The sequence below is a fragment of the Lytechinus pictus genome, chromosome 1 (genome assembly GCF_037042905.1).
Source record: "Lytechinus pictus isolate F3 Inbred chromosome 1, Lp3.0, whole genome shotgun sequence".
In the NCBI taxonomy this organism is placed as follows: domain Eukaryota; kingdom Metazoa; phylum Echinodermata; class Echinoidea; order Temnopleuroida; family Toxopneustidae; genus Lytechinus; species Lytechinus pictus.
In genome coordinates, this window is record NC_087245.1 from 37,090,001 (window position 1) to 37,117,976 (window position 27,976).

At 37.9% G+C, this 27,976-nt stretch overlaps 2 protein-coding genes across 2 annotated transcripts in view; one reads left to right on the forward strand and one right to left on the reverse strand.

The window, feature by feature from the left end:
* LOC129282994 (carboxypeptidase D-like) overlaps nt 1-15,103 on the forward strand; it is a 19,350-nt gene extending 4,247 nt beyond the window's left edge. The window contains exons 2-9 of the mRNA XM_064101920.1: nt 1,256-1,493; nt 2,371-2,471; nt 5,640-5,821; nt 6,689-6,873; nt 7,403-7,588; nt 8,360-8,512; nt 9,978-10,120; nt 11,007-15,103. Coding sequence (XP_063957990.1) covers nt 1,301-1,493; nt 2,371-2,471; nt 5,640-5,821; nt 6,689-6,873; nt 7,403-7,588; nt 8,360-8,512; nt 9,978-10,120; nt 11,007-11,195 — 1,332 coding nt within the window. The 5' untranslated portion in view covers nt 1,256-1,300 and the 3' untranslated portion in view covers nt 11,196-15,103. The remainder of the gene's footprint in view (nt 1-1,255; nt 1,494-2,370; nt 2,472-5,639; nt 5,822-6,688; nt 6,874-7,402; nt 7,589-8,359; nt 8,513-9,977; nt 10,121-11,006) is intronic.
* Nucleotides 15,104-15,996: 893 nt separating this feature from the next.
* LOC129262049 (uncharacterized) lies at nt 15,997-27,886 on the reverse strand. The gene is made up of 6 exons (XM_054900089.2): nt 27,185-27,886; nt 24,740-24,894; nt 22,625-22,909; nt 19,974-22,109; nt 19,302-19,426; nt 15,997-18,528 (listed from the first exon to the last, which is right to left on the reverse strand). Exons 2-6 carry the CDS (start codon nt 24,798-24,800, stop codon nt 18,310-18,312), a joined length of 2,826 nt encoding a protein of 941 aa, XP_054756064.2. The 5' UTR covers nt 24,801-24,894; nt 27,185-27,886; the 3' UTR covers nt 15,997-18,309.
* Nucleotides 27,887-27,976: the final 90 nt, after the last annotated feature.

The following is a 27,976-nucleotide window of genomic DNA, read 5'->3' on the forward strand; positions in this document are numbered from 1 at the left end:
GAAGTATCCCCTTTTTGTATTTGAAATTTATATCTGACATTTTTAATATTCTTAATAAAAAAGGACTGGATCTAGCAAGATATTGTGATCCTGTGCAAATACGAACTGCTCTTTTTTGTAACAAGAAAATCGAATTAAATTTTGTATTACCGCAATTACCCCCAAACTATGTTGCAATATGATATGTGAGGGAGAACCAAGACATTATAAAGAAGAAAAGGAGTTTTGGGGGTAATAAGTATTTTAATTTGGAAATTTACGGAAGTATCCAGATATTGTTCCCTCATTCGAAATAATAATGTTAACTGATCAGCAGTTGAATACAATAATCATGTATGGACGTGATGCAGCTGCTCAGGGCCTTTTATCACAAGCATAACAATTAATCGTAGCATTGGTTTGAAGATTGATTGCACTGACTATATCCTATCTAATCAATCGTCCTTATTGAATAAATGAATTTGAATTATTGTGATCTTCAGGATCAATCGTAGAGCTCGGTTAACCGGGCCCTTATCAACTGTATCTAGATTCGAAAGGTATATCTTTTTCTTCAAAGCAAAGACACATCCGACGATTTATCCTTTTCTATAGAGATTGCTTTGACCTGAAATAAGTGATAATCAATTATTAGCAGCTGCGACGTATAGATTGTTATAATGTGGAAATGATTTATCTTAGCCGTCAAAAGGGAGATGACTTCTTATTGATCTATGAAATAAATTCTGGAAAAAAAAGCAGACATCAAAGAGCGATCATAGTACGTGAATCATCGCCTTATTGAAAAGGTAATTTGTACTTAAAAATGACTCTTACTAAAGGACTACATTCACTTAATTTCATCCTTAATGGCAAGGACTAAATTCAGGGTCTTTTTACGAAATGACGTTCATTTTGGGCTGATGATTTTTTTTTCTCCTAACAAAGTCGCTCCCCGTTAAGTCCAACTCTGGATCAGCGCCTGTTTATCCCCTTCTTCCGTTTTTCTTTACTCCTTTTTTTCACTCCTCTTCACTTTATTTTTCACTCTTTGAAAATCCTAGTCGTCCCGTGCCCCCCCCCCCCCCTCTGGCGCCTCCGATGTATGTCCTCGTATCATTGGCGCGCGATAGTTCATGTAATCATGACCAATTGAATTACGGCGTCGTCCCCTCATAAGGAATAGCTTTTATGAGCATTGGTTATAAAAGCAATTAACTAATTTGTTTTTCGAAGTTAATTATTTAATCAATCAACATTGCATCTCACCATACAGGTTTAAGTTTAATTGACTAGACACCCACCGTGCACAACCTTCAGTATGAGGTCCTCGGTCTCCTGTTGGTTCGCTCTCATCTCCTTGCTCGGCTCTCTGAGATCATCGACGGCCGTGGTTGGAGGCGTGGTCGACTTCGAGTATCACGACTACTCCAGTCTATCCTTATCGTTACAAAGGCTAAGAGCGGCACACCCCTCACTTACGAATCTATACACCATTGGCCAATCCGTGAAGGGTAAGATCCCGAAGTAGTAGATTAGAGATCGTCTTGACTATACTGCTATTTGTACGTAACAAGGGGTCTGACGACTTTGAGTCCTGTCAGAGGGACCGATGAATGAGAATGATCATCTCTATGAAAGACATAGTACATTTCATTTACGTATGTAAGGAAAATGGGGAAAAATCCCTGGTGGTATCAAAATATAGAATTACAACCACTGGTGTATAGATGGGGGGGGGGGCTCCTCCCCCCCCAAAAAAAAGGCAGATAAGGGAGAAGGAAAGAAAGGGGAAAGAGATGACTGAAACATGATCCTAGTTTATGTCAAAATTTGTCACCAAATAAGATTTCCGGATTAAAAGGGACAAGAGTTTGACTCGCTTCCACTTTTTTTTACAAAATAATTTTGCCTCATACGCCATATTTTACCCCTTAAAAATATTTAGCTCATTACGCCACTAATTACAATGGTGGTGCACATTCAACGAAGATATACGTATTTATTTAATTTCAAATAAAAAGGATGAAATATTCGAGATTCATTTATATGCTTTATGAAAAGATGCAAGGAAAGCTGGGCTTACTTGGTATCCTTTGCATACCTGACTTGAGTTAAAGCCTACACAATCCTTGGCAAAACTTGAAAATATTGGGGCGTTTTATTCGTATCCGATTTCAATGAATTATTTAACTATTGAGATATATTTGATTTCTTCTTGCATTTCGTAAACTAAACAGTGTTTTAAGTAAAAATATATCTTATTATTGAGATCTTCAGTATGAATTTCATATTTTGATATCAACATTTTTGGTTCCTGTTTATGATGTTTATCAGTATTATTATTCTCATCTATTTCTTAATTGTTTTATTCATTTTTTTTTTTTTCAGCACGAGAATTATGGGTACTTGCCATAGCCGGGTCTGACGCTAATAAACACGTGACTGGAAGACCAGAAGCGAAGTATGTGGGCAACATGCATGGCGATGAGGTGAGAACACAATCGAGGTCGAGTTTACGATTCACGACGGGAACCTCCTAGACGGCGGCTGACTAGTAAACACAACGAATACCAGTATGCACGCTTCAGGAGTTTTCGCAGAACGACATATTAAAGAACATACCCTTCATGGCAAAGGACGACCAAGAGGTTTTTGTCGAAAATTGGTTTATCAAAATCATTAGTTTAGTCCTTGACTCGGGACAAATGACACATTTGCGATTTTTCGTCAGGTCCGAAACTTAAGGATGAAACTTTACGACAAAGACCTCTCAACTGTTCTTTGTCATTTGACGGACATTTTCAATACATTTACTGTGTTCTTGATTACGTCGTGCGCCGTCGAAGCGAAAACTCCCTACTTGCTACTTCAGGGAAATATTCTCTGCTCTCATGATACTGTCTTGAGTTACTATGCATACACTGCAAAAACCCTGGTGTTGACTTAACACCAGCCCGGAATCTATATATGTCCACACCAGAGAAGTATTGAAACTACACAAGTTTGGATTAAAACCGATGCTGCAATACTAATTGGTGTTGTATAAACACCTATCTGGTGTTAGACCAAAACGAAACTGGTGTTGTTTAACACTTCTCTGGTGTGGACATATATAGATTCCGGGCTGGTGTTAAATCAACACCAGAGTTTTTGCAGTGTAGGGGAAGGCGGGGTAAGTTGTGACACTTTTTGCATTTTGCATGTTAGAATTGATATGACTAATAATATTGTAGAAATAAGTACCTTGCCTTTAAATTTGATTCTTGGGAAATATTTTTCACCTATATATAACCTTCTACCCCCACACTGAAATTCATTGTGACCTTTGAAAAAAAACGATGTCAAATGTCTCAACTTGCCCCATATGTAGGGTAAGTTGTGCCACCTTCTGGGGTAAGTTGAGCCACAAAAACTATGTACAAAATGTATGCAGGAAGAAGCAGCATGTCAATTTTTTATTTCAAGCCTTTTCACTTGCTAATTCTCTATAAATACTAACATCCTCTAAAAGTAAAAGAACTGTCGTGTGACTTTACACCTTTCTGCCTGCATATCAATGGCTTTTCAAGTTTTTTTTATTTTTCATTCTTATTACCATAAGAATTACCATGGCTCAACTTGCCCCAAGTTGGCTGGCTCAAAGTACCCCAGTCCGAACTTAATGCGATATTTTCACATCCACACATTTCTTATGCATCCATCATTTAAAAGACTATGACAAGAATGAAGATCCATACCTGGACTAACAATATTGTTCTTATTTCTTTATTATATTTAAAGACGTGTGTGGGTAAAAAGCACTCCTCTATTTTACACCCTTTTTGTCTCACCTGCATAGCAGAGTGAGACTATAGGCGCCGCTTTTCCGACGGCGACGGCGGCGGCGGCGGCGACGGCGACGGCGGCGGCGGCGTCAACACCAAATCTTAACCTGAGGTTAAGTTTGTGAAATGACAGCATGACTTAGAAAGTATATGGACCTAGTTCATGAAACTTGGCCATAAGGTTAATCAAGTATTACTGAACATCCTGCCTGAGTTTCATGTCACATGACCAAGGTCAAAGGTCATTTAGGGTCAATGAACTTAGACCATGTTGGGGGGATCAACATCAAAATCTTAACCTAAGGTTAAGTTTTTGAAATGTCATCATAACTTAGAAAATATATGGACCTAGTTCATGAAACTTATACATAAGGTTAATCAAGTATCACTGAACATCCTGCATGAGTTTCACATCACATGACCAAGGTCAAAGGTCATTTAGGGTCAATGAACTTTGGCCGAATTGGGGGTATCTGTTGAATTACCATCATAACTTTGAAAGTTTATGGATCTGATTCATGAAACTTGGACATAATAGTAATCAAGTATTACTGAACATCCTGTGCAAGTTTCAGGTCACATGATCAAGGTCAAAGGTCATTTAGGGTCAATGAACTTTGGCCAAATTGGGGTATTTGTTGAATTACAGCCATAAATTTGAAAGTGTGTTGGTCTAGTTCATAAAACTTGGACATAATAGTAATCAAGTATCACTGAACATCCTGTGCGAGTTTCAGGTCACATGATCAAGGTCAAAGGTCATGTAAGGTCAAAGAACTTTGGCCACGTTGGGGGTATTTGTTGAATTGCCATCATATCTCTATAAGTGTATTGGTCTAGTTCATAAAACGTGGAAATAAGAGTAACCAAGTATCACTGAACATCTTGTGCGAGTTATAGTAGTTTTCAAAATCAGCACTGCTGCTATATTGAATCGCGTGATGCAGGTGAGACGGCCAGAGGCATTCCACTTGTTTTACTTTTTTGGCTGAAATCTGTATTTTTCCGTCTAAAAAAGTACTTATTGTTTCAAAGTAAAAAACAATATGGTCGGGTAAAGGGTTATGTAATGGGTCGTCAATACATGACACCACCACAATGTCTGACTCATTCATTATTGGCCTGGGGGTGGTGGCTCAACTTGCCCCTATGCTCAACTTACCCCGCCTTCCCCTACCGTCGGGAACTGTTCAGAGAACCACCGATGCTGTCTTGCCTGCATGGATAATGTCATGAAAAACAGGAGAATGGCGTGCGGTAGCATTCATACGCAAATAGAGTATTCGATTGTGTTTTCATTGTTCTCTGGCTACCTATCAGGAAGATTCCTATCTGAATCGTAAAGTCCATATTCAGATTTTAAATTGAACACTCGTGTACAGTAAGGCAGTAAGGTATAGCCGAGGTAGTGATATTTTTCCTCATCAAATGAAAGTAAAAGGTGATTATTTGCTTTATATTCCACATTGGAAACTGTCAAATCATCTAATGTAATCCTCACCATCATCACCGTCGTTAATATGATGATGGTCATCATCATCATCACCACCATCATCACCATCAACATCGTCACCGTCATCATCATCATCATCACTATCATCATCATCATCATCATCACCACCACCACCACCATCATCATCATCATCACCAGCGTCACCATCATCACCACCACCGTCACCACCATCATCATCATGATCATGATCATCATAATTATCATTATCGCCATGACCATCATCATCGTCATCATCACCACAATATCAACGTTTTGATGATTAGCTTTGATACATCGTCAAAATCATAATACCGCATACTTATTTACGTGGATTTTTACAGGTAATTGGACGAGAAATGTTGCTTCATTTCGCCGACTGGCTTCTAATGGAATATGAGAGTGGAGAAAACATAGAAGTGGCAAGGTTTCTAGACTCAACCAGACTTCATATTCTAGTTTCAATGAACCCTGATGGGTTTGAAGATGCGAGAGAAAATGATAATTGCAGAAGTTTTACCGGAAGGTGAGTGTCTTCAGGCCTATTTTTCTGATTTTAATCACCCTCTAGGCGTCTGCTTTCAAGTTCTATCACCAAATTTTCATTGTTTGACTGATTATAATTCCATGAATACGAGGTACGAAATAAATTAGAAATTATCAATTTGTCTAAAAATTGTGTATTTTTCTTAGTTTACTTATTTTAATACACCTCATACACACCGGTCACGTCAAATACACCCTAATAAGCCTAAGGTAGATTTAACAAATTAACATGATTAGTGACCTTATCACCTTCTTTTAACCGATGTCTTCTTTCTCACATATTATTTTTCGCTGATGTAGTGCCATGCCAAATGAACTTATTATTCAAGCGATTCGGACGAACATTTGGGCACCAAAACTTTTCAAATATACCATAGAATAAAAAATTGGGAATAATTATCAACTTCATTAACAAGCTACCCATCTACGTTCTTTTTGGATGATTATAATGATAGGAATAATATATAGATTTTGACAGAGGATACAAAGCTTAACCATTATTACTCCGGCTTTAGCTCGTGCTACTGCCTTTTCAAAATCGCTCAGTGTATTCAAGGAATTAATCCTACCGGGTACCCATTCACCCCACCTGGGTTGCGTGCAGCACAATATGGTAAATTTCTTGCTGAAGGAAAATGCGCCATGCCTCCGCGTGTTACTCTCAGAACTCATCATTTTTATTCAAATTAAAAGATCTACGACATTAAAAAACGAAATCTGTCACGTTGAGGGTAAAACCACCACCGCGGCGCGCCGTTCTGATCAAAATGAAATTTCGTTGATATAACAACCATCTTGTGATGACCCCCCCCCCCTTTTTTTTTTTTTATTCTCTCTGCATATCTAGGACAAACGACCTCGGCTTCGATCTGAATCGGAACTTTCCAGATTATTTCGAGAAGAATAAATATGAGATTCAAGTTGAGACACAGGCAATCATCGACTGGGTCGCTGGTTTACAATTTGTACTATCAGCTAACCTTCATGGGGGCGCACTGGTTGCAAACTACCCGTACGATAATATTGACCCGGGTAAGTTAACCAGGGAAACTGCGTAAAATTGAGAACAAAGACTTAAAATGGGATAAATCAAATGTATTCAAAATAACTATAACGTGTATAATGTCTCGAAAAAGGACTGACAACGAAGGGGTTGATAAGTTTCTGAATACCACGAAAAAACCAAACTAACACAAGATTTTATTGTAGGACAAATGTGCTTTTTGTGTTTTTCCTTTCCTGGGATTTTGTTATCGTTCAGAGGTGAAATTCATACCAGCTAAATATATCAAAGTTAGTATCAATTTGTACTTTGACTGAAAATAACAAAAGATTCTGGAATGATGTATTCAGTCAGAAGAGATATTTCGTGATATACATTTCCATTATTTTAAATATTGTTTGGAAAGATTTCTATCATGTTTATGAGTTCTTTAATCACCCATATGAAAAAAATAGTTACACAGTATACAATAAAATATACAATAAAATGTAATTTAAAAAAAGGTTGAACATATTTCAAATGTCATATTGTTCGTGACCAAATAATCATATTTTTCAGACATAAAGAAAGACAATACATCGATATACAGCCCCAGTCCTGATGATGATATTTACCGTTACCTAGCAACCGTGTATTCGTATAACCACCGGAAGATGCACATTCTCAATGAAACCAAATGTAATGGCGGATTTGCCGGATTCGAAGATGGCATCACGAACGGAGCCGAGTGGTATATCGCAGTTGGTAAGTGGATTTATTTGCTTTATTAGGGTGAGGTGATTCCAGTCATCACTACTAAATTGGTAAACAGTGAAGATAGATGGAAAATAATATTTCACATCGGCACACTGAAAGACGTTGAAGTGATAAATTTGAAAGTTTTGAAGTACTTGCAATCTTATTAAGCCTATACAAGAGAGAGAGGTGCTTTCTGGCGTATATCACTGCAAAAACTCCGGTGTTGATTTAACACCAGCCCGGAATCTACATATGTCCACACCAGAGAAGTGTTGAAACAACAACAGTTTGTAATCAAACAGATGCTGTTTTGATACTAATTGGTGTTGTATAAACACCTATCTAGTGTTTGGCAAAAAACCGAACTGGTGTGGACGTATATAGATACTGGGCTTGTGTTAAATCAACACTGGTGTTTTTGGAGTGTAACATCTTAGCACCCACACCAGAGATTTAATCATGAAAGGCAAAATGTGTCGCTTACTGCATATTTGATTGAAAAGTGTTTTTTATGTTGATTATGTGTACTGGAACCATCAAAAAATGTCTGAAATTGATAATGTTTAGGAGTTTCATTGGTCCTCAAAACATAAGAAAACATCCAGCAAATCAATTGAAAAGAATTTAGAAGTTAAGGAAGAGGTTAACCATGAGTTATGGGTTTGCATTCGAAATGTCGCATATATGTATTGAATATGATTTAGATGTTTATAGTATTTCATTATTTTGGCTACCCATTTAAATTTCTCGCCATTTTGTTTGAATCCACCCTACTAGGCGGGATGCAGGACTATAATTACATTTTTGCTGGGTGTATGGAAATCACTTTGGAGATCAGCTGCTGCAAGTATCCTCTTGCTGCTGAGCTACCAGAATACTGGGAAGACAATAGAGCTGCTCTCATGGAATACATCAAACAGGTCCATAGAGGTAAGAGAATAACCAATCCCCCCTAACTGTCCCCATCTGTCTCTATTAAAAACTTTTCCTATCATTTTGTTTACAATTATACTGACATGAAAGACGGGTGGTTTTAAGCAGCGTTTGAATGCATAAAGAGATAGGTATATCGCTAAACAGATAATGTGAGCGCGAAGCGCGAGCTGAATTCTCTAGGTATACTGACTTGCAATTTTTTTTGTAAGCATGAGTATGATGTGTATCTCACGCTAAACAAATAATGTAGTTGAAGACTGCAAGCTGAAATGTAATTTGATATAATGACCTGAAAAACGAACATTTTAAAGCGCTTTTTGTAATTATGAATTCGGTACGAATGTCACTGTAGGAGTAAGCCTCCTTATAAAGGAAATTTTCGGGCTATTGTGCAAATTCATGAACAGGATATGCATTTCAGTAAAACCTAAAAATATGAATGCGAAGCACGAGCTGCGTGAATCTTTTGTAACGAAAACGGACATTTAAATCATGTCGTGAATATATAGGATGCGTATCTTACGAAACGAACTAATGAAAGTGTGAAGCGCAAACTTAAATTTCCGTTTTTATTGACTTGAGAACGAGACGCTATAAGCTAGTATGTATCTCCACTAATTTTCTTTAATTTAAATGATAATAATGAAGAGTATTTCTAAAGTTCCAAATCAACATGGATATATTCTTCCTCCTTTTATTTTTCTATCCTTTTCTTTCTCTTACCCTTTCTTGTAGGCTTTCCTTTCCTTTATCTTATTCATTTCTTATTCGCCAGTCACTCACCTTTTTTTCTCTCTTTTCTCTGCACCTCCGATAAGGGGCCGCTAATAAATTTATTTGGTACAAGAGGAGGCAAGGGTTTTTATACTCTTAGATTCACAATTTTGTCAAGAAAGTGAACGACTGATATTTCTTCCCTTACACTCTCTGTCTTTAATTCGGTCAGTCATTTTCTTTTATTCTTCCTCTTATCTTTTTCCTTTCTCTGTTTATTCCCTTTCCTTTCCTTTCCTTTTCTCTCTGTTTCTCCTTCCTTCCTTTCTTCTCTCCTTTCCGATTCGTATCCTTCTATTTCTCTCTCTCACCCCCTTCATTTTCTTTACCATTTCCCTTCCCCTTCCCTCCTTTTTTTTGGAGGGGAGGGGTCACTCGGCCCCCATGGATCCGCGCCCGTCCTGGTGGATGTTTCATAAAGCTGTTCGTAAGTTAAGAGCGACTTTAAGAACGACTGGTGATCCTTTCTTGTGGAAAATGGTATATTCATTGGCGATGGTTTAGCGCGTAAGAAAGGATCACCAGTCGTCCTTAAAGTCGCTCTTAACATACGAACAGCTTTATGAAACGGCCCCCAGGTCCCACTGGCCACCTTTACGATACCTACCAATCACTTGGTCGATATACAATATCATATTGTTTCCCATCTGCATACCGTCACGTTTGCCTTTTTCTTTGTTAATAGGTGTAAAAGGAATTGTTCGGAATGAGGAAGGGAATCCCTTGGAGGGTGCTGAAGTTATGATAGTTGGTCGAGATATACCCCACTATACCACCTACGAGGGGGAGTTCTGGAGGATACTACTCCCCGGCTCATACGAATTACAGGTATATATATATACTACTTTCACTGCAGTGGTATATACTAAAATTGAAATATTGACTGCATTTAGCCAATTGACAAGGTCGACAACCTAACCTACCAATTTTCTATTAAACAAAATTACCACAATTACACCTTAAATGAACAAGGGTCGTGTGGTCCAGTGGTTAGAGCATTGGACCCATAATCGCAAGGTTGTGAGTTCAAATCCCCACTGTGCCATTGTCTCCACTTTGTTAAAAAGGCCCGGGTCTAATATCTGTCGTCTATAAGGCCAGCCATAATGACTGATTAACCTAGACGTAAAAAATGTCTCTATTGGTAATTGGTTATAAATATACCAGCTTGGCGTTTACCAGCAAAATGCTGTCCTGACGAGTTCCTACGGGGGTTAACATAAACAGAACAGAAACAAGATGAACGAGGATTATTTTAACCATCATTTGGTATTACCATTTATCAATGAACCTAAAAGGTTGGCTAAAAATATTCGGGAGTTGATGAAGATTATATGATGAAATGAAACCACAAAAAATCTACGTTGTCAACTTTGTCAAGGTGTGAATGATTGAATGAAAAAAAGCAAGTTTTGTAAACTTTCACTTCACTTTTTTATCTTTTTGTTTTCGTTGTCCGGTAAATCTGATATTCTTTAAAATAATTTGCCTTTGACTTGACGGAACAAGCGGTATAAGGAATCCATATTTCCCTTCACTTCTCGTCCCAAATTTATGAATGTTCCCACCTTTCTGTATACATAAACGACATTTATTTTTATCGTAATGTGAATTCTCTAATTAATAATATACTTTAAAAAAAAAATTATTTGCGTCGCCAAATTCGGTTTGTTTATAGTTGATTCTTTGCAAACATAATTTGTTCTCCCCACAGGTTAGCATGGAAGGCTACATTACATGGACGAGTTCGTTTCGAGTTGATAACTACATCTATAACGTTAAAGAGCTGGATGTCAACATGGAAAGGGTAGATGACGGCTCGGGAACGGCTCCGCCCAAGATGCAGGCATCCCTTGTCGCCATGGTGATGGCTTCGCTTCTCGGCTTAATATGGCACCTTTGACACCATTAGGTATATGCTCGGGACGATACTCACTCTCTGATGACTGTGACGACAAATTAGTTTTCAGCTGCAAAATTATCACCTTAAAATGATTGTCATTATGCGCGCGGACATTAAAAAAAACATAGCAATTGGTCGACATGGCGTGAAGGAAGATTGCAGTGGTTGCGTCAATGGATAATTATTTTTGACAATTCTGCCTTTCTGATTGGACAAAATTACCTCCGTATCTTGTATTTCTCTTAGCCTGGACTGTGTGAATGAATTATTGTTGATCTTAATCGTTAAAGGAGTACTAAAGGCTCTCATATGAAAATCAGCCATGTTTCCTATGTAAAATTGCGATTCAACTGATTTGAGGTTGTCGAAACGATACTTATTTTGAGCTATTAAGTATCTTGTGTCCGGAAATTATTTCAAGCGGCGCCTGATACTGTGAAAATGACTTGATTGTATAGAGTCCAAGCGCTCATAACTTAAACAAATTACGCGGTATAGTCATGGAGCCACAAAAAGGGGGGGGGGGGCGGGGGCAAGCAGTGGGGTGAGAGAGGAGGGAAAAGGAAACAGAGGGAGGAAAGGGAATACAAGGTAAGAAGAATAATACATTGAAAGGTCTGGGCCTTTTCGCTCTAAAACGCCATCCCATTCAAATATCCTGTCGTCTCTTATAAGCATATAAATTTTCCTTGACGCAAGCTAAACGCAAACGTTCTGCCCCTTACAATAATGATGACGCAGGCAGATGAAAGTGCGCCGTTGTCATCGACTGGGGAGCGCCTTATTAACATTAACATCCGACAAGTCGACAGATCTGACAACTTTTCCATGATTTTGATTGGTTGAAAAGCACTGTTGCCATGGAAACTGCCGGATAAAACAGGACTTGTCGGTTAAATCATCCGACGTGCGGGTCATTTTCATTAAAACGATCCCTTCCCCTGATGACGCGAACCACTCTGAATACGCTCCGGGAATCATAGTACTTTTTGTGTTCAACCGACAGTCGATTTGGACTTATTTTAAATCCATGACATGTCTATAGAGAGAGAGAGTGTGTACAACAAAAGTAGGAAGGATAGAAGAGATTTCATGCATTAGAATTGAAACTTGATTTATGAAACGAATGACGTTCTGTGCATAATGATATGGCGTGTATAATGACCTCTTACCTTGCCAAATATAAAGTTCGCCAATAACAATGATCCAAAATTTTTGTTTGAAATAAATCAATTTAGCACTACGGTGTTTCATATTAGTATACCGACTTAATATGAATATAATTTTGACACATTTTCATCAAAATGGTGCCGAGATTGAGATTTTTTCCAGAGTATAATGGAGTAATTATTTTATTTTGATATACATATTATAGTATAGTCTAATTGGGTGTTGCAAGAAATTTGAGTTACAATTGATTGCAAATCAATTGCAATATGTTTTTAATCGGAAGACCGATGCTTAATTTGGAGTTGCCCTCGATTTGTGATCAATCATCACAAGTTTCTTGCAACGCCCAATTGCAGTATTTCTTTTCTACAACTCCTCGCATTTCTTCTTCATATTATTTCACTATCCACTCACCTCATCTTTTTTATAATTCCAACATCTTGTCTTTTTCTGACTGCCCCCCCCCCCTCTCTCTCTCTCTCTCCCGTTCACCCTCTCCCCTTTCCACTGGCGTAAATCCCGGGGGGGATGGGGGGGATATATCCCCCCCACTTTTCGAGGAGGGGGGGATGGCCTGTACAAACATCCCCCCCACGTTTTACGAAAGAAATGGAAAAAAATCACAAGAGATAATTGTTTTATTGGTGAAAATTCTTCCAAAAATACCGCTTAACAAATAAAATAATATTATTGAATCATAAGATACAAATAAAGAGCCAGTTCACCATTTCCAAACGAAATACTTATGTCCTTATTATAACATTGAAGAGAAACCCCCGTTTCTTCCAATTCATCAATGTTGGGGTCTTTGGGAAGGGATTAAGATGGAATGTCAAAAATTTGTTGAATGTAATCTCTAATAAAACCATTAAACCATCATGTGGTAAAAAAGATAATAATATTGGAGGGGTATTTGTCATATGGACATACAGTGGCGTAACTACGGGGGACATGGGGGGCACATCCCCCCCCCCCCCCCCCATCGGCTGACAAAAAAAACGGGGAAAGGGGGGAAAGGAGAAAAGAGGGAGAAAGGAAGAGAAACGTAGTGGGAAAGAAGAAAATATCATTCATTAGAATGTTATATTATATTATAACTATGTTAAGTTACATTACATAAGAAACATTTTTATCATAACTTTATGAAACATAAATTGCACAGGGCCTACGTCTTCATTGTTCCTGGTGCTCGCATTGTCTGTTTAACGAGATATATAATCCTGTTGTACTAAAACATCCCGTTTTCAAGTCAATATAAACCAAATATATTTCCTAGCACTTGAGTTATCATTGTTTTATGTAGTGACATATGCTTCTTTTTCATGACTCAAAAGTGATTGCCCCATGTTAAGGTCTTCGTATATATGAAACATTTCCTGTCCGTGATTACGTTCGCATTAGTGGATTGGTGAGATATGTCTGCTCTTCATGAATTCCTAAAATCAGTCCTTAAAATGTCCCTTCTTCTGATCTGAATATCAAAAATTTTCAGCTCGCGCTTCGCGCTCGCACCATTTGGTTAATGAAATACGTATGGTCCTAGTTAATTCCTACAAAGAAACCTTACAATGCCCCACTTCAGAAGTTCAGGTCTGAATTATCTAAGTTTTCAGCTCGCGCTCGCATTGTTAAGCGAGACAGGTACCTATCATGATTACACAAATTTGATTATAATGTCCCTTTTTAGGTGTGAAAATAAAAAAAATTCAGCTCGCGCTTCGCGCTCGCATTATTTGATCAGTGAGATACATATCCGTTTAATGACATTGTCCTTAAAATGCCTCTATTAGGTCACTCACTCAGTCATTCAAAAATTTTGCTGGTGCCCCCCCCCCCCCCAATGCCGTGACCCACGGTCGCCACTGTGGACATATCAATGACAATTCCTTGCATATCTAAAAACATGATTGCAAAAAAATGCCAAAATATTTCAGTTATCCCCCCCACCCATCAACACGGATTTACGCCAGTGCCCCTTTCTCTGCCTCGCTCTCTCACATCAATCATAAATTTGCGCAGTCTTTTATCTTTATCTTCATATTAGCGCATTAAACGTCTTAATTCTTTTTACTCAACGATATGACGATGCACTGACTGACAGATCCCACCAATCAATATCGAAAAGAATACACACTAAACATGGTAAAGTTTGCTTGTAAAAATAAAATGCATGTACATGTATATGTTATGATTATGGATGTAAATGGGAGGGGGTGCGTTTCATGAAAGTTGTCAGCACTGACTTGTCCTCTTCAGTGAAATTCTTGGTCTTGATTGGCTGAGAGGCACTGGCCTCTGACTGTTTAACTGTCGGAGAAAGTCAACTTGTCAGAGCAGAAAACGTTCATGAAACGCTCCCCGACTGCTTATTTTATCTTATTGTATAGCGTATTGTGTTTACTCTGTTTTCGATTGCTAAAATATACTTAAACATTCCCCATCATTATGCCTCGATAACTATACTAGTATTGAATTATTTACATGTATATGAAAGGTACTGAATGTGTACTGTTTCCAGTTGGGAAAATTAATATGTATACAGACTTATTTTTAAGTATACAGGATGTAATTACTACATGTTTTCGAATTATGTGTAAATTATGGTATTCCTAATGCAACATGCAACTTTTGAAGATCGGAGATATATTTTGTAAGAGATCTTGTATGAGTAAAGATGTAATTAATGCGATTCATATCTGTGATTGATACTCTCAATAAATTATATTTTTAAATATCGATTTCTTAAAGTGTTTCACTCTCTATATTCTTCAGAACGCTCTAAATGCAAAGGAGCTTGTCCCTGATCACACTCCTCTCAGAGTGATATGAGGGACTAGTCCGGAAGGATTGAGATTTCAATCTTTCAAGAGTGAAATTTTACCTTAAGTGGAGTGAAAGAGTAAAAGAGATGCACACTTTCATTCCAAAAGGTGTAAAAATTCACTCTTGATAGACCTTCACTCTAAAAAGATTAAAAAATCGCTCTTGGAATGACTTGCCCCATACATATACAACATTATTGTATATTGTTATATACAAAGAAACAAATTACACTCTAAATATTGTATGGATTTGAAATCAATCCAGGTGAACTGTAGTCATAGACAAATCGAATTCTCGATTTAGTTTTAATCATAAAGAAGCATTTTTTTATCTCAAAGGATTAAAATTCGGATTCCCCTGAGACTTAAAAATATTTAAGGATTAACAATAAATCCCAAATTCGATCGGTCCCTCAGTACAATTTGCCTGTATTTATTTTAAATCCCTGCAATTTATAGTGTATAATCTGTTTTTATAACTAATGATTTGCCGTCTTGGGGAAAATTCACCGGAGGATGAAAACAGACGGGTGAATTGCCTACATATTCGTAATCGTCACCAATAAATTATCAAAATCGTCTTGACTCTGTCTGTTCATCTCTCTCCCTCTCTCCCCCTCTCCTCCTTTTCTTTGGGTCTCCCCTTCTCTCTTAGGGCCTCTCTCCCCCTCTCTTTCTCCCCCTCTCCCTTTATAATATATCATCCCATCCCTCCGACTCCCCCGTAAAGTATACATAATTACAGATATATGCATATTATATAACCCGCAAGAAGCTGAAAGTACAAAATATACCACTTCGCGAAAATATAATGTTTGTGCTATGGCGTGTTGAGTTTAATATACTAGTACTCGCAATAACATTTCTAGCTCGAATTCCCAGCATTGATAATATTGATAATAATGTTCCAATAAAATATGATTCGATATACAAAAATATAGTATGATACATGTATTATGACACCTTACATGATATATTTACTTAAAGCGATAATCTACATTAAAATAAAATCATCGGGTAGGAAAAAAATTCATGTCCCAAGAAATTGTTTCGACAGTGGTATTTTAGATTAGAAAGTTGATACGAAGTCAACACAAATAATGATTTTTTTTTAACGAAAGTTTTCTTTAAATACTGGGAAATTGGATATCAACATAAAGGGGTATATCGCAAAATGAATTAGAAAGTTCTGATCTTATAATTATCAATGCGATGACACAATGATCTCACGTGTATGGTTTCATCTTATCCACATTCACGGGTTATGAAAATGAAGGTAACCGCTACACATTTGAAGAATGAAAATGAACTTCGTATCTTTAGCAAATCATAATGGTAGCTTCGCTTCTCTAACGGTGCAAAGTTGCACCTTTCAAATATGAAAGGTGCACGTACAAAGATACTCCAAAACCAGAAAAGTTGCACTTTTGATATGTGTTTTCAGAGCAGCATTGGGGTGCGAGTTTTCAAAATCGTTCTTATAAAAGCGCAGTATTATTATCATTATATTTCTTCGAGCTGACCACATAGTTTCTGACTCCAGTATTTGTGCCGTTGGAGCAATTATCGTCAGAGAAATTATCGTCCGTGGTTTAGTCCTAGGGGATAATGTGGTATAGTAATAAATAAAATATATATATATATTGCTGGAGCCTAAAGCCCGTCTCACACTACAAGTATGCGATTCCTTTATCGGGATCCGAATTTCAAATTAATTGTGATAACATTGATATGGATATTCCAACTAATAAAATCTTACGGATCAGAGTTCAGAATAGTGGTAGGACTACTGAAATCGAAATTCAGTCCATTTAGAGCCTCCCTAAATGTATAAAAACAAATTCAATTCCAAATCGTAATGACATCATCATCTGCTGCGACTTGAAGCCGATTTGGACTTTACTCCGACCATAGGGCTTGCCACAAAGTAAAATGTTATTTTAGTTTTCCTAACATTATGCCAAACTTTAAATAAAATAATTTTACTTCTTGGAACTTTCAAAATGCGATTTCTTGAAAAATCGCGTCGCACCAGATCGCATAGCATGTGACACGGGCTTTATGTCAAAAAAAATCCCTAAGTTGAAAACGATCGACATTGACTAATGGTATTGCAATAATGTAATTCATTTGGATATAAATTTTGGCTTTTAGATCAATTGAACAATGATCATTCCTGTTACTGTTTTAATGTTTACTGTTTGCCCGAGTTTTGACAGTATCGATACACATGAGAAATTATTATCTTACTGATGAACATGTGGATCATTAAGAATATATATTTTGACGATTGCAATTCATGATGGTGACGAAATTCAGCATTTGGTAATTTATGCATAGATACAGAGCATCCTCCAGGATCAGAATTGATAAATTATTTGTCATCATACCTATGCAGGCCTATTCAAATCTAACAGATGTTAATTATATCCATATTTTCGTTAGACTCGTCACTAAATATACTATTCTATTATAACATTTGATTTGGTAATGAAAAACTATTTAAAAAGAAATAATTGTTTTGCATAGTAAGTAGAAAAATAAAACGCATTTGAAATACACACTATAATACTAGTTGAGTTGCATAGATTATCTTAAGCATTAGATTAATATAGTAATCGCTTGTGAATAATTTATTTATTTTACATTTGCTTATTTTACATTTTGTTTGTTTCTCTAATTCTTCGGTAACGTATGTGCGGTAGAGTGCACCACATATTAGTTTAAGAATTTCCACAACTTTCTACTTTCATTGAGAGAAAAACAAAAACATAAAAGACGAGCACAGTCTTCTATAACTTTTATAAATAATATGTTCACTCCTCATATTACCCTTGACATAAAAATATTGTATATTCTGAAGAAAAAAATGTATATAGAAATAATACTTTGAAATAACAATAAACCATTCTCCCAAATATTTATAGTTCTGAAATTTATTTTGAATTTCATATCATAATTCACAAACAAGGCAAGAAAGAGATGAGAAAAATTATCTTGGGAAATTTCCCGTTGCTATAGAAACGTCATGCATTCCACCTTTTACTGTTTTCGAAAGGAGATTTTCCCCGAAATAATTCAAGGGTTAGGAGTTTCAATTTGTATGTTATCATGTACCAGCTTCAAACCTCATTGACTTGAAACTCCAGAGGGCGAGCGGAAAATGCAGGCAGGTAACCGAATTGATCAGTGCGTGGAACGTAGACCCACATCCAGTCGTTTTCCCGCTGCATAGCAGAGTTTACAACCACAATCTCCCCACGCTGTGCTTCAACTTCGTCCACTTCGCCTGGGGTATAAGCCTGCGTGGTGACGTATACTTCTGTGACACTGGGTGACGTCTGCGTGAAAGAAATGACATCACAAATATGATGCGATGATATATTTCTATATATAAATATACAGTGCGTCCCACAAAAAAGAAACCCGTTTTCAGAGATGATTTCACAATTATTAAACATAGTTTTGCTATGAATTTGATACTTATGGTAAGAGTGGGTATCATTATTGATTTGAGACCAACAGCTTAGGAAATCATTCATGCATGGCAGATTAAAAACAATAATTGTTGAGGCCTCTCAAAAACGATTTACGCAGAAAAAACGTGCTAATCTGAATCCACTCTCATTTCAGGGATCAGTGAGAGAAATATAAACTTAACAAAGAATACAAAAGAAATGCTAATGAGCCAATCGTCGAATAAGCACGGTTGTTGTATCACGAACCAATAGTGTCCAATTTCTCTGCACCGAACCTGATTGTGACATTGAAATTTAAAATTTGTCTTGCTCATTAATGCATATTAGGTAACAAAATGTAGAGGAATCATTGATTTTTATGATGATGTAAATGAAATATCAGAATTAATTTGTATTTGAAGAAAAAAGATGTTGGAATCCCGGTTTCCCTTCTGTGACGCACTGTATAATCATAATTTTATGATCCTTTCCATTGAATTATTCATAGAGACATGATACAGGTCATCGCACGTGTTAGAAAATTCAAGAGATATCTACAAATACATAGAACGAAATTCCAGTAAAATGACCAAAAACATATTTCGTGAAGTAGGGCTGATACCAATGGAATTTTGAAGTTGGGTGAAATCACTTACCATTCTGTGGCCGTGCGGCCTGGGAAGCGATGAATACCCGGTTGGGATTCGACGAACCGAACTTTTATTCACTTCAGTTCGCAATGCTCTGGGGTCATTCTGGGGGAAGCTTCCGGCCTGGATGTCTGTAAATCAGACCAAAAACAAAGAAGGAACTGTCCAAGTACAAGTCAGTCTTGTTTACCCATATTTCATCTTGGCTTTAACAACATGATAGACAGTATATTCATAAAGCAATTTAGCGTCCCTAAAGGGTTTGTTAGAGCATTTGTCCCAAGGGCATAGCCAATTTTGCTTCTGAATGAAAAGAGAAACAATACAAACTCATCTGAAGGGACAAGGACCCATCATCCCCTTTAATTAGTTATACGTCATGTAACAAAATTATTTAACTATTTCTGACATGTATCAAATATACTTCAAATGAAAATTCAATGTCTCATGTCCGTACAAGCATTCTTGTTAAAGGTGTTTCACCTTGTTCCCTTAAACGGTTGGCCACGGTAGCATGGATTGACATAATATCTCCTGGAGAATGTGTACAAAGCAAGGGAGGGAAGAGTTCTCAATCGAACCTTTGGTTTGTACGGCCCTGACTCTGTCACAAAATCTATGTTAATTTTAGTAGGGACTATAGTTTCGGACGACAGTTTCAAAAATAAAAACTCTTACCTTGTTCAGCTCTCCTGGCTCCTTTGATCCACCTCACTCCGGCGTTGCCAACTTGTTCTCTGTCCCAAGATACAGGCTGTTGAGGGATCTTCTGCTCTCGAGGGCCATTCGCAGATGTGTGAATGTGACCGCCTGCATAGTGTCTTCGGGCAATGCTCTTCGAGTTTTTATTCCAGTCCTCAATGATCTTTTGAACACGGCTCATTTCATCCTTGACACACGGGTCACCGGGCAAAGTTTTCCCAGACTCGGAACTCCTATCCTTTGCCTTTACCACACTATTTTTCTTTGCTGACGACTCACATTGATCTTGTACCAACATCGCCTCCAAGATATCATCTTCTTCTACTGTTCGGCGGATCTTACGGTTCTGCTTCTGGGAAAGCTTTGTCTCGACCGCGCGAACATTCGTAGTGGAGCGACGTTGTGGTGTCTTTGGGGGACTCCGACTAGCCACCGTTGATGTGGCTGGCAGGGAACGTCTGTAATCTATATGAGATGACTTCTTCGACTTAAAGTCGATGTCCTTATTTTGAGTCTTCGGCATCGATGGAACATCCGGTACTTCCCTTGAACTTTCCTCTGTGCTGTTTGTCCTCACAATTCGAGCTTTTCTGACTGCATTGTCTGCAAAAGAGGGAGATTCTACCAATCTCCGTTCCGAGTCTTTAGTAACGTAATAAATTCCCTCGTTTCGATTCCGACGATTGATATTTCGAACACCAGCGTTCCTGCCTATGAAATCGTTAGAACTACCACCTTGCCTCTCAACCGGTTTGCTCTGTTTAATAGTTCTTGATGGCGGGTTCTGATGGGAGGGATTGATTTGAGCACCTCTCGACAAAATGGCGGCACACTCTTCACCCTCGGTCGAGTGACTATTGGTAGCGCTTTCCCACGAGGATGTACTTGACCTGGTTTCTTTCTCATGGACAGCATCTCTTTCAACAGTTTCTTTTATTCCCAACATATAACTTTTCAGAATACCTTGGACATTTTGTTTATCGCGAGTTGAGCGAGGCGTCATCCGAGGAGATTGACTCACGATGGGCAAATCAGCAAAGAGGTCAGGTTTTGAAGACAGCTTGGAAACTGCTATCTGTCCGTCTAACCTTCGTCCGTCATGATGAAATATATCACTTTGCTTGGCGCCACTGGTAATGACTGAAGACATTCCTGGACGGCTGCCACCTCCTGACACACTCCTCATTCTTCTTTGTTCAGCCGTGGATTTAGCCGGTGAATTCGACCAAACACTTTCGTAATCGTGAATGCTTTCATTCATCTTCTTTGACCCATCTTTTGGAGGACTATTCGTCATTATACCAGCAATGTATTCTAGATTCACATAGGTATGTTCGTTTGGTTTGTCCAGTGCATTTACCACACTTTCCCGTGAAGAGGAATTAGGTTTCGTTTTACGGCTGTTCGATATTCTACGACTTCTTCGGGAGCGTCTCTCTCGTGCAGATGCGCGCTTTGGTATCTTGTAGAATGCACTCTGATTGGGCATTTTAGACGAAGGTTTCTGTGCTGGAGAACTATCAATGTTCGTAAGGTCACCAAGCACGGATCTCTGATCCTTTGACGTGTGCTCGTCTGTGAATTTATGTTTGACATGTGATTGAGGTTGAGTCACACCATCTTTAGAATTCACGATCTTACTAACCTTCTTTTCATTTTTTTCATCGACATTTTGAAGACGCATGCCATTAGAACGGTTAGGTGAGAATGGCTGATGCGGACTTTCATTTGTCGGGAGACTGTGTAGGCTGATGATGTCAATCTGATCAAAGTCTACTTCATCAAGTGTTGGAAGATATCTCCTTTGCCTCACCCATGATGGAATAACACCAGTGACTTCTTTACTACTCTTATTTTGTAACCCTGACCAGTCGTGTAGTGATGCCGTCGTAGTGTCGATTACCCTTGACCTGTTTGCTGACTTTCCTCCCGGGGAACTGGTGGTGAGATGAGAGAACTTGGCACTCATGAAAGTCTCCTCGAAGAATACGATAGATGCGAGCGTTCCATCAGGATTTAGAGTGTCATTATAACTCTTTTCCGCTCTCATTGGATGGAGGATGTCGACATCTTCTGTCGAGTGATTGGCATCCTCTCCGTCTTTGGTAACATCTATCAACAAACAAATGGATATGAATTGAACACCTTCAGTGATGTTGGAAGGTTAATTATGAGAAACTTACGCAAAGAATGGGTTGCCTAAATACTTGAAAGCAGGATCGGTTCGACTAAAGATTTTGAGAAGACTTCGTATAGAGATTCATCATGTTAATCTTGGCAATTTTAATCAACATCAACAATACATTCACAGGTATTCAGAGAATAATGATCGCAACGATGACCAGTCAGTACTCATTTATTCTGTGAAAATCTGCCTATTACAGGAGGCACCCAGAAGGCCAGAAGACATACATTTTTTTTGTTTTTGAATAATATTTTATTTTCTTCCTCTTTCAAATCAATAAGTTTACAATCACAATTCATATAAATAAAGATTCTTTGCATGTATACAATAAATAAACAATCAAACAAATGAATATATCAACGATTGTAGAATGCTCTGAACAGCGCCCTCTACGTACTAACTTGATGAAAGACCAAACAGATTCCTATTATTGTTTACATACCCTGGCCGATGACGACATTCCCATCGGTATAGTAGTCGGTGGGAGACCGAATTTCAGCGAGTTTCTTTTCTTGGGCAGAGGAAATCTTTGGCGTTGTGGTAGTAGTGGTGGTGGTGGACGAAACCCTTTCTTTCTTCTCCGGCCCGAGATACACGCCTCCTGCACTGCCAGGGGACATGGGAGGGCCGGTATCTACCTGTTTTTGGGTGAAGGTGTGGGCCAGCGTGCCCTTGGCCTTGACAGGTCGGGAACCAGATGAATGGCGGGACTTTGACCGTTGACCTCCTGAGAAAGAAAATTTGTAAGACATAAAACAATGAATGGTTGAATACATTCAGACGATTATCAACTTTGATAAAATGCAGTAATGTACATAAACGAGGTATGGTATATGAGTACAACATGATTATGGAGTGATTACTAACTAACATTATGAGAAGGTGAATCCATTTATGACCAACACTTCAAATCTTTATGATCCTTCCTTTTATTTGTTCAAGACTATTATTTCAAAAAAAAAAATCGATATTTGTTCATTCGGAATATTGTAATAGGACGAGAGTGTACCCGCTAGTCATGACTATTATACATATTACAGTATCAGAATACTTTCAAATAAACTATTTCCCCATCTTATATGAGAATACACGTCCGTTGTTGACCAGTTATATCAACGAGAACCATATTGCTGACAAGGTTAATCTCCCTCTCCATTGAGTCCCAAAATATAGGCCGAAAGCATACCAGTTTTCATCTCCTTAATTCAAACATTCTATATACAAAAGGTACTTATCATGAAACTTAAGTGACACTTTGCGCCCAGCTGACTCTTTTGTGAAGTACGTGTCTACTTAATCTGCGAACAATTTATTTTCGTCGCCGTTGGTTTAAATACGTCCAACGCAGGATTAATGTCCGAGGCAGCTTTCTGAAAGGTGTCCCATTGACCGAGTATACAACATTGGACCATTGGACGCCCAATCAAGCTAAAGATTGTCCTTTGTAGTCCCATTAGCCTATATTCAGAAACTCGCATTATTAATCCCACAACCCTTCTAGAGATATAGCTCTAAAGTTAAAGCTTGATAGACCATTGCGGTGTGATCCAATCAGGTACAATGCTCTCTGCGGCCGGGTGGCTCCAAGATTTTTGAAACACGGACGGGGAGCCAAGGAGCCAAGGATTCTAACTGGGCGGCAGTGCCCAAATTCTCCCATGATTTAAACTTTTTTAGTGTTATGCAAGGCGGCAGCGTAAGGATCGAGACTTTTTTTCAATATTGGAAAGTGAAATTCTGGAGCACTTTTTGACTTGAATATGATACGCTTGCATAAATAGAAATTATATACTATTCACTAATTGTTTTGTTTGGTCTTCAAAAGTTCTAGGGCGGCCAGGTATGGATGCATTGTCCCCACCCACACTGGTCCCACCACTGGCTTCTTGGCGCGAAAAAGATACACATACATACATACACTCTAAATTCCAAGGCTTTAAAAACACATCAAATTTGACTGTGAATAGTGACGAGCCGAATATTGGATTGAAGGGTTAGCTTTAAATCTAAAAAAAAATCGGAATAATTCAAACCTTCTGGCTTTAAATTCAAATCCCCAATAGGTTTTATCTAAATGTAACATTCGACTGGTATATTATTTACATGCAACCAATCGGGGTCTATTTTGAATCCTTGAAATTCATATACGCCTATACGCAACTGCGTATCATGAAGCTTCAAGGAACATTCAGGATTTAAGACTATTGGAAGGAATGTATGGTTGCAAATATATACTTTTTTATTCCAATTAAATCCTAATTTTACAGGATAGCTGGCCAATTTATTGGTATAAGGTGGTGACTTTGTATTTTCACAGTTCTTCAATGTTTAGTTTGTACATATTATGTCATTAAAATGGCAATTGGTATTGTAACATTTATATTTTTTTGGAAGCAAATATTATTACAAATCGTCAATGAAAAATATCCCTAATCAATTATCGACCGTTTATTGCTAAAGATACATTCAAAGTCTTTTAATCTTTAAAGTCTTTAAAAGTTGGAAATCCGTCATGTCCGTAGTTTATAACAAAATAGAAACATAATGAGATAATTACCATGACGAGTGTGTTTTCCAAGTTTCCAAAGAGACCCCGCACCGGGGCACAAAATGGGCATCTTGTTCCGAGTGGCCCTTCTCCTAGCACCATAGAGTAAGTGAGGAAATCATGAAGGGGTTCAGGTCCCACACTCCGAATACATCTGCAAGAAACTGGAATTTAAGGAAAGAGACCATATTCAGTTCATTCATGGTTTTTGTTTTTAATTTTTATTTCATATTTTCATTTTTTTATCGAAATCGTAATCATGAACTCCTCATCTGGTTGCTCTCTCCTGTGTTCTTCCCGGTTCTTCCTCCGCTAAGGTCGGAGATCAACGGCACCGTTGGAAGGACAGTAATTCATTGAAGGCTCTAATTGCAATCATGAAAAAGTACTGAGTAAGTTTTGGCGAGTTGTGTGGAGGTTGCGTGAGAAGTATAGAATAAGCGTATAATTGGGCCCCGGAATTGGGCTTTTGTGTTGTTGCCGATACGCCCAGGAGGTAGAAAAAGGTCCGACTCTACAAAAAGAGCAGGGGTGGATTGCGCTAAACTCCGTATGAGTTATCTTTTGCAACTTCACCTATCTGCCTATTATACTGTTTACTGATGCAGTTTGATAGCATTGTCTACTACTCTACTCAATATCTTATGACATTTGCGTTATATAAAACAGTATTCCTGAATAACCGACCCTTAATCGTAGTCCGACACCTTTGTCCTATATATTTTCCCATGGCTTTATTACTTAATTAATTAAGGTTTTTTTATGAAGAGAGTAAGGAGAAAACGGAAGAATTATGTTGTAAAACAATATTTTTTATGACAAACTGGTTAGAAAAAAGAGTAGTTGTTTTAACAGTGTTCCATTTACCTTCATCCTGACAACAGGTTGATCTGTTGAATTGGCACAGGTCTAGGGTAAAACCATGAAATCCACAATACAATATCATAAAGTTTATCCTCAGCCAAACACACCGCGAAAGATAGAAGATGAATAATTTGATCTACAAATGAATGCTGTATCATAATCTAGAATAACGATGATCTTGATCACTGCAACGGTGTGATCAAGTTTTTTTTTTAAACATTTACAAATCAAAATATATAAGCAAAATTAGATGTTGTAACGAGCAAGATGGCAAAGTTCGATTCGCTCGTGTCAATGATGCACAAATTTAGGTCATTTGAATAGAGGGCTCAACAAAGATAAATCAATATACCAAAATACAAAGAAATAAAATGGTGAAGGCACAAAGAAGAAGGCCATTTCTAAAGAAATCACCGTTTCTTATTACGCTTGGTATACTCTATTGAATACAATTGCTTTGCTATCTATCCGCAGTGGATGTCGATTGATTCACATTGTTTGCTATTCATCATGTCATAGCGTGCATGTACAGAATACATACAGGCCTAATGAGTCATTAGACATTACATTAAAATCGACCCGACATGACAGCGATTTTCAATTCAATTATCGATTCAAGTCAATTTAAATTCATATATATATATTTTTAATGTTATGCCTTTGTATGAACAGTTCTTGAACAAACGGAGGGACGAAAAAGAAAATTATTCATAAACCATTAATAGAAGATAAAATCAGAATACCAGAAAGTTGCTGTAATGATTAGTAGATGACGAGGTCCACGAATGTGTAAAACACATTGGATTTGGAGGGGCATTATGCCAAGGTATTCTGCTTAAACTAAAAGAACAAAATTCATCGACGGAATCACCATCATGACCCATCCATAATCACCGTCATCGACGTCATCATCACCCTCATCATCACTATCGTCACCGCAATCTTCGTCATAACCATAGTCATCATCATCATCATAACCATCGTCATCAGCACATCATTCATCCTCATTCTACCATCATTCCCATCGCCATCACCATCGTCATCATTATGAAAGCATGCCGCTGCGTCGCGTCACAAATCGAGACTTTTTCGTCGTGATCTATCAATACTATTACATGCATATATAATATTACGGCTATTTGCAAAAAAAAAACATAAACAAGAAGGGAGATCGAAGACAAGAAAATCAAAAAGATTAATTTTCAATCCGGAAACATTATAGCCCCCGCGGTCCCGCGAGCCCCCGGCACCCATCTTCTGATCACCATCATCTGCTTCTTCTTCCTCCGTTAGCTTCAGAGATCAGCAGAGAGATCATGTACACATAGTACATGTAGTATATGTATTGTAACTGTAAGGGAGGTGCAGTCAGAGAAGGTTAGCAGAGAGGATTAGGATTCACGTGTAGATGACCTTAACATATGGATCATATTATTTCAGCATGCAATGAAATATGAAAAATCATGAAATAAGTATAACCTACAAATCACTTCCTTAATGATTGAACCTTTCCTCATTATCGCTGTCCAAACCATTGCAATTCAGATGGTGATGTCCAAATATGATGAAATTACATGCTATAAATCTTACCTGTTGAAAATTGATTTGCTGTCCGGTGTCAAGTGGTCATTATCCCCTCATCTAAAAACCGCAAGGCATGCGTGTATATACGTTTGAAGATTTGTTCTCCTCACACTCACACAAATACCCGCGACCAATTCAATTTCCAAACGTCAAGTTTAAACAGTTAAGCTCCCAGCCAGACTCCTCCCCAAACACGAACGGTTCTCAAAATAAGAGTGAATTTGAATAAAACACGCATGTGGGAGGCGGCGATGATTTACATGCACAAAATGTGACCCTCTAAACAACTGCAGAGAGGCTAACTCAAACAACGGCAGCGGTGGGATAACTGAAGCCAACGAAGATTGCATACCGATGCATAAAAAAAGGCTTTACCAATAACAAGGACACTGCTTTGAATAGGGTAAGCGGGGTCAAACGAATCTGAGCGAGACTCGGATTTACAGTGTATAATCTCGTGTATTTTCGAATCGTCAACAATATTCAAACTATCAGGAAATATGTTTCTATATTTCTATATCCTTTATCTCTCATTATATCAGTTTTACTTGGAAACGTTAGAAAATCCTTAGTATTAATTTCAGGAACCCTTTACAACAGAAGGGTCTGGACTTGTAGACCACTTGGAGTCGTTTCTTTTCTTACTGTTTTGGTGTAGACTTTGCTCTTTTGCTCCATGTTTTGCCTACAAAAGTTTATTCCTAAATCAAACAGAACAGACAATAAGCGGTCGATTTGAAAAGAGGCGTAGCCAAGCGGAGAACGGTGAAAAGTTTGGTTATACAAAAGGTTTCCTTT

Excerpts from the sequence above, each read along its gene's own strand:
- LOC129262049 (XM_054900089.2), bottom strand. The coding sequence starts at position 24,800 with ATGCCCATTTTGTGCCCCGGTGCGGGGTCTCTTTGGAAACTTGGAAAA. Across the intron at positions 22,110-22,624 it reads GAATGTCGTCATCGGCCAGG|ATGTTACCAAAGACGGAGAG; the intron begins GTATGTAAACAA and ends GTTTGTTGATAG. Across the intron at positions 18,529-19,301 it reads GGCCGCACGGCCACAGAATG|ACGTCACCCAGTGTCACAGA; the intron begins GTAAGTGATTTC and ends TCTTTCACGCAG.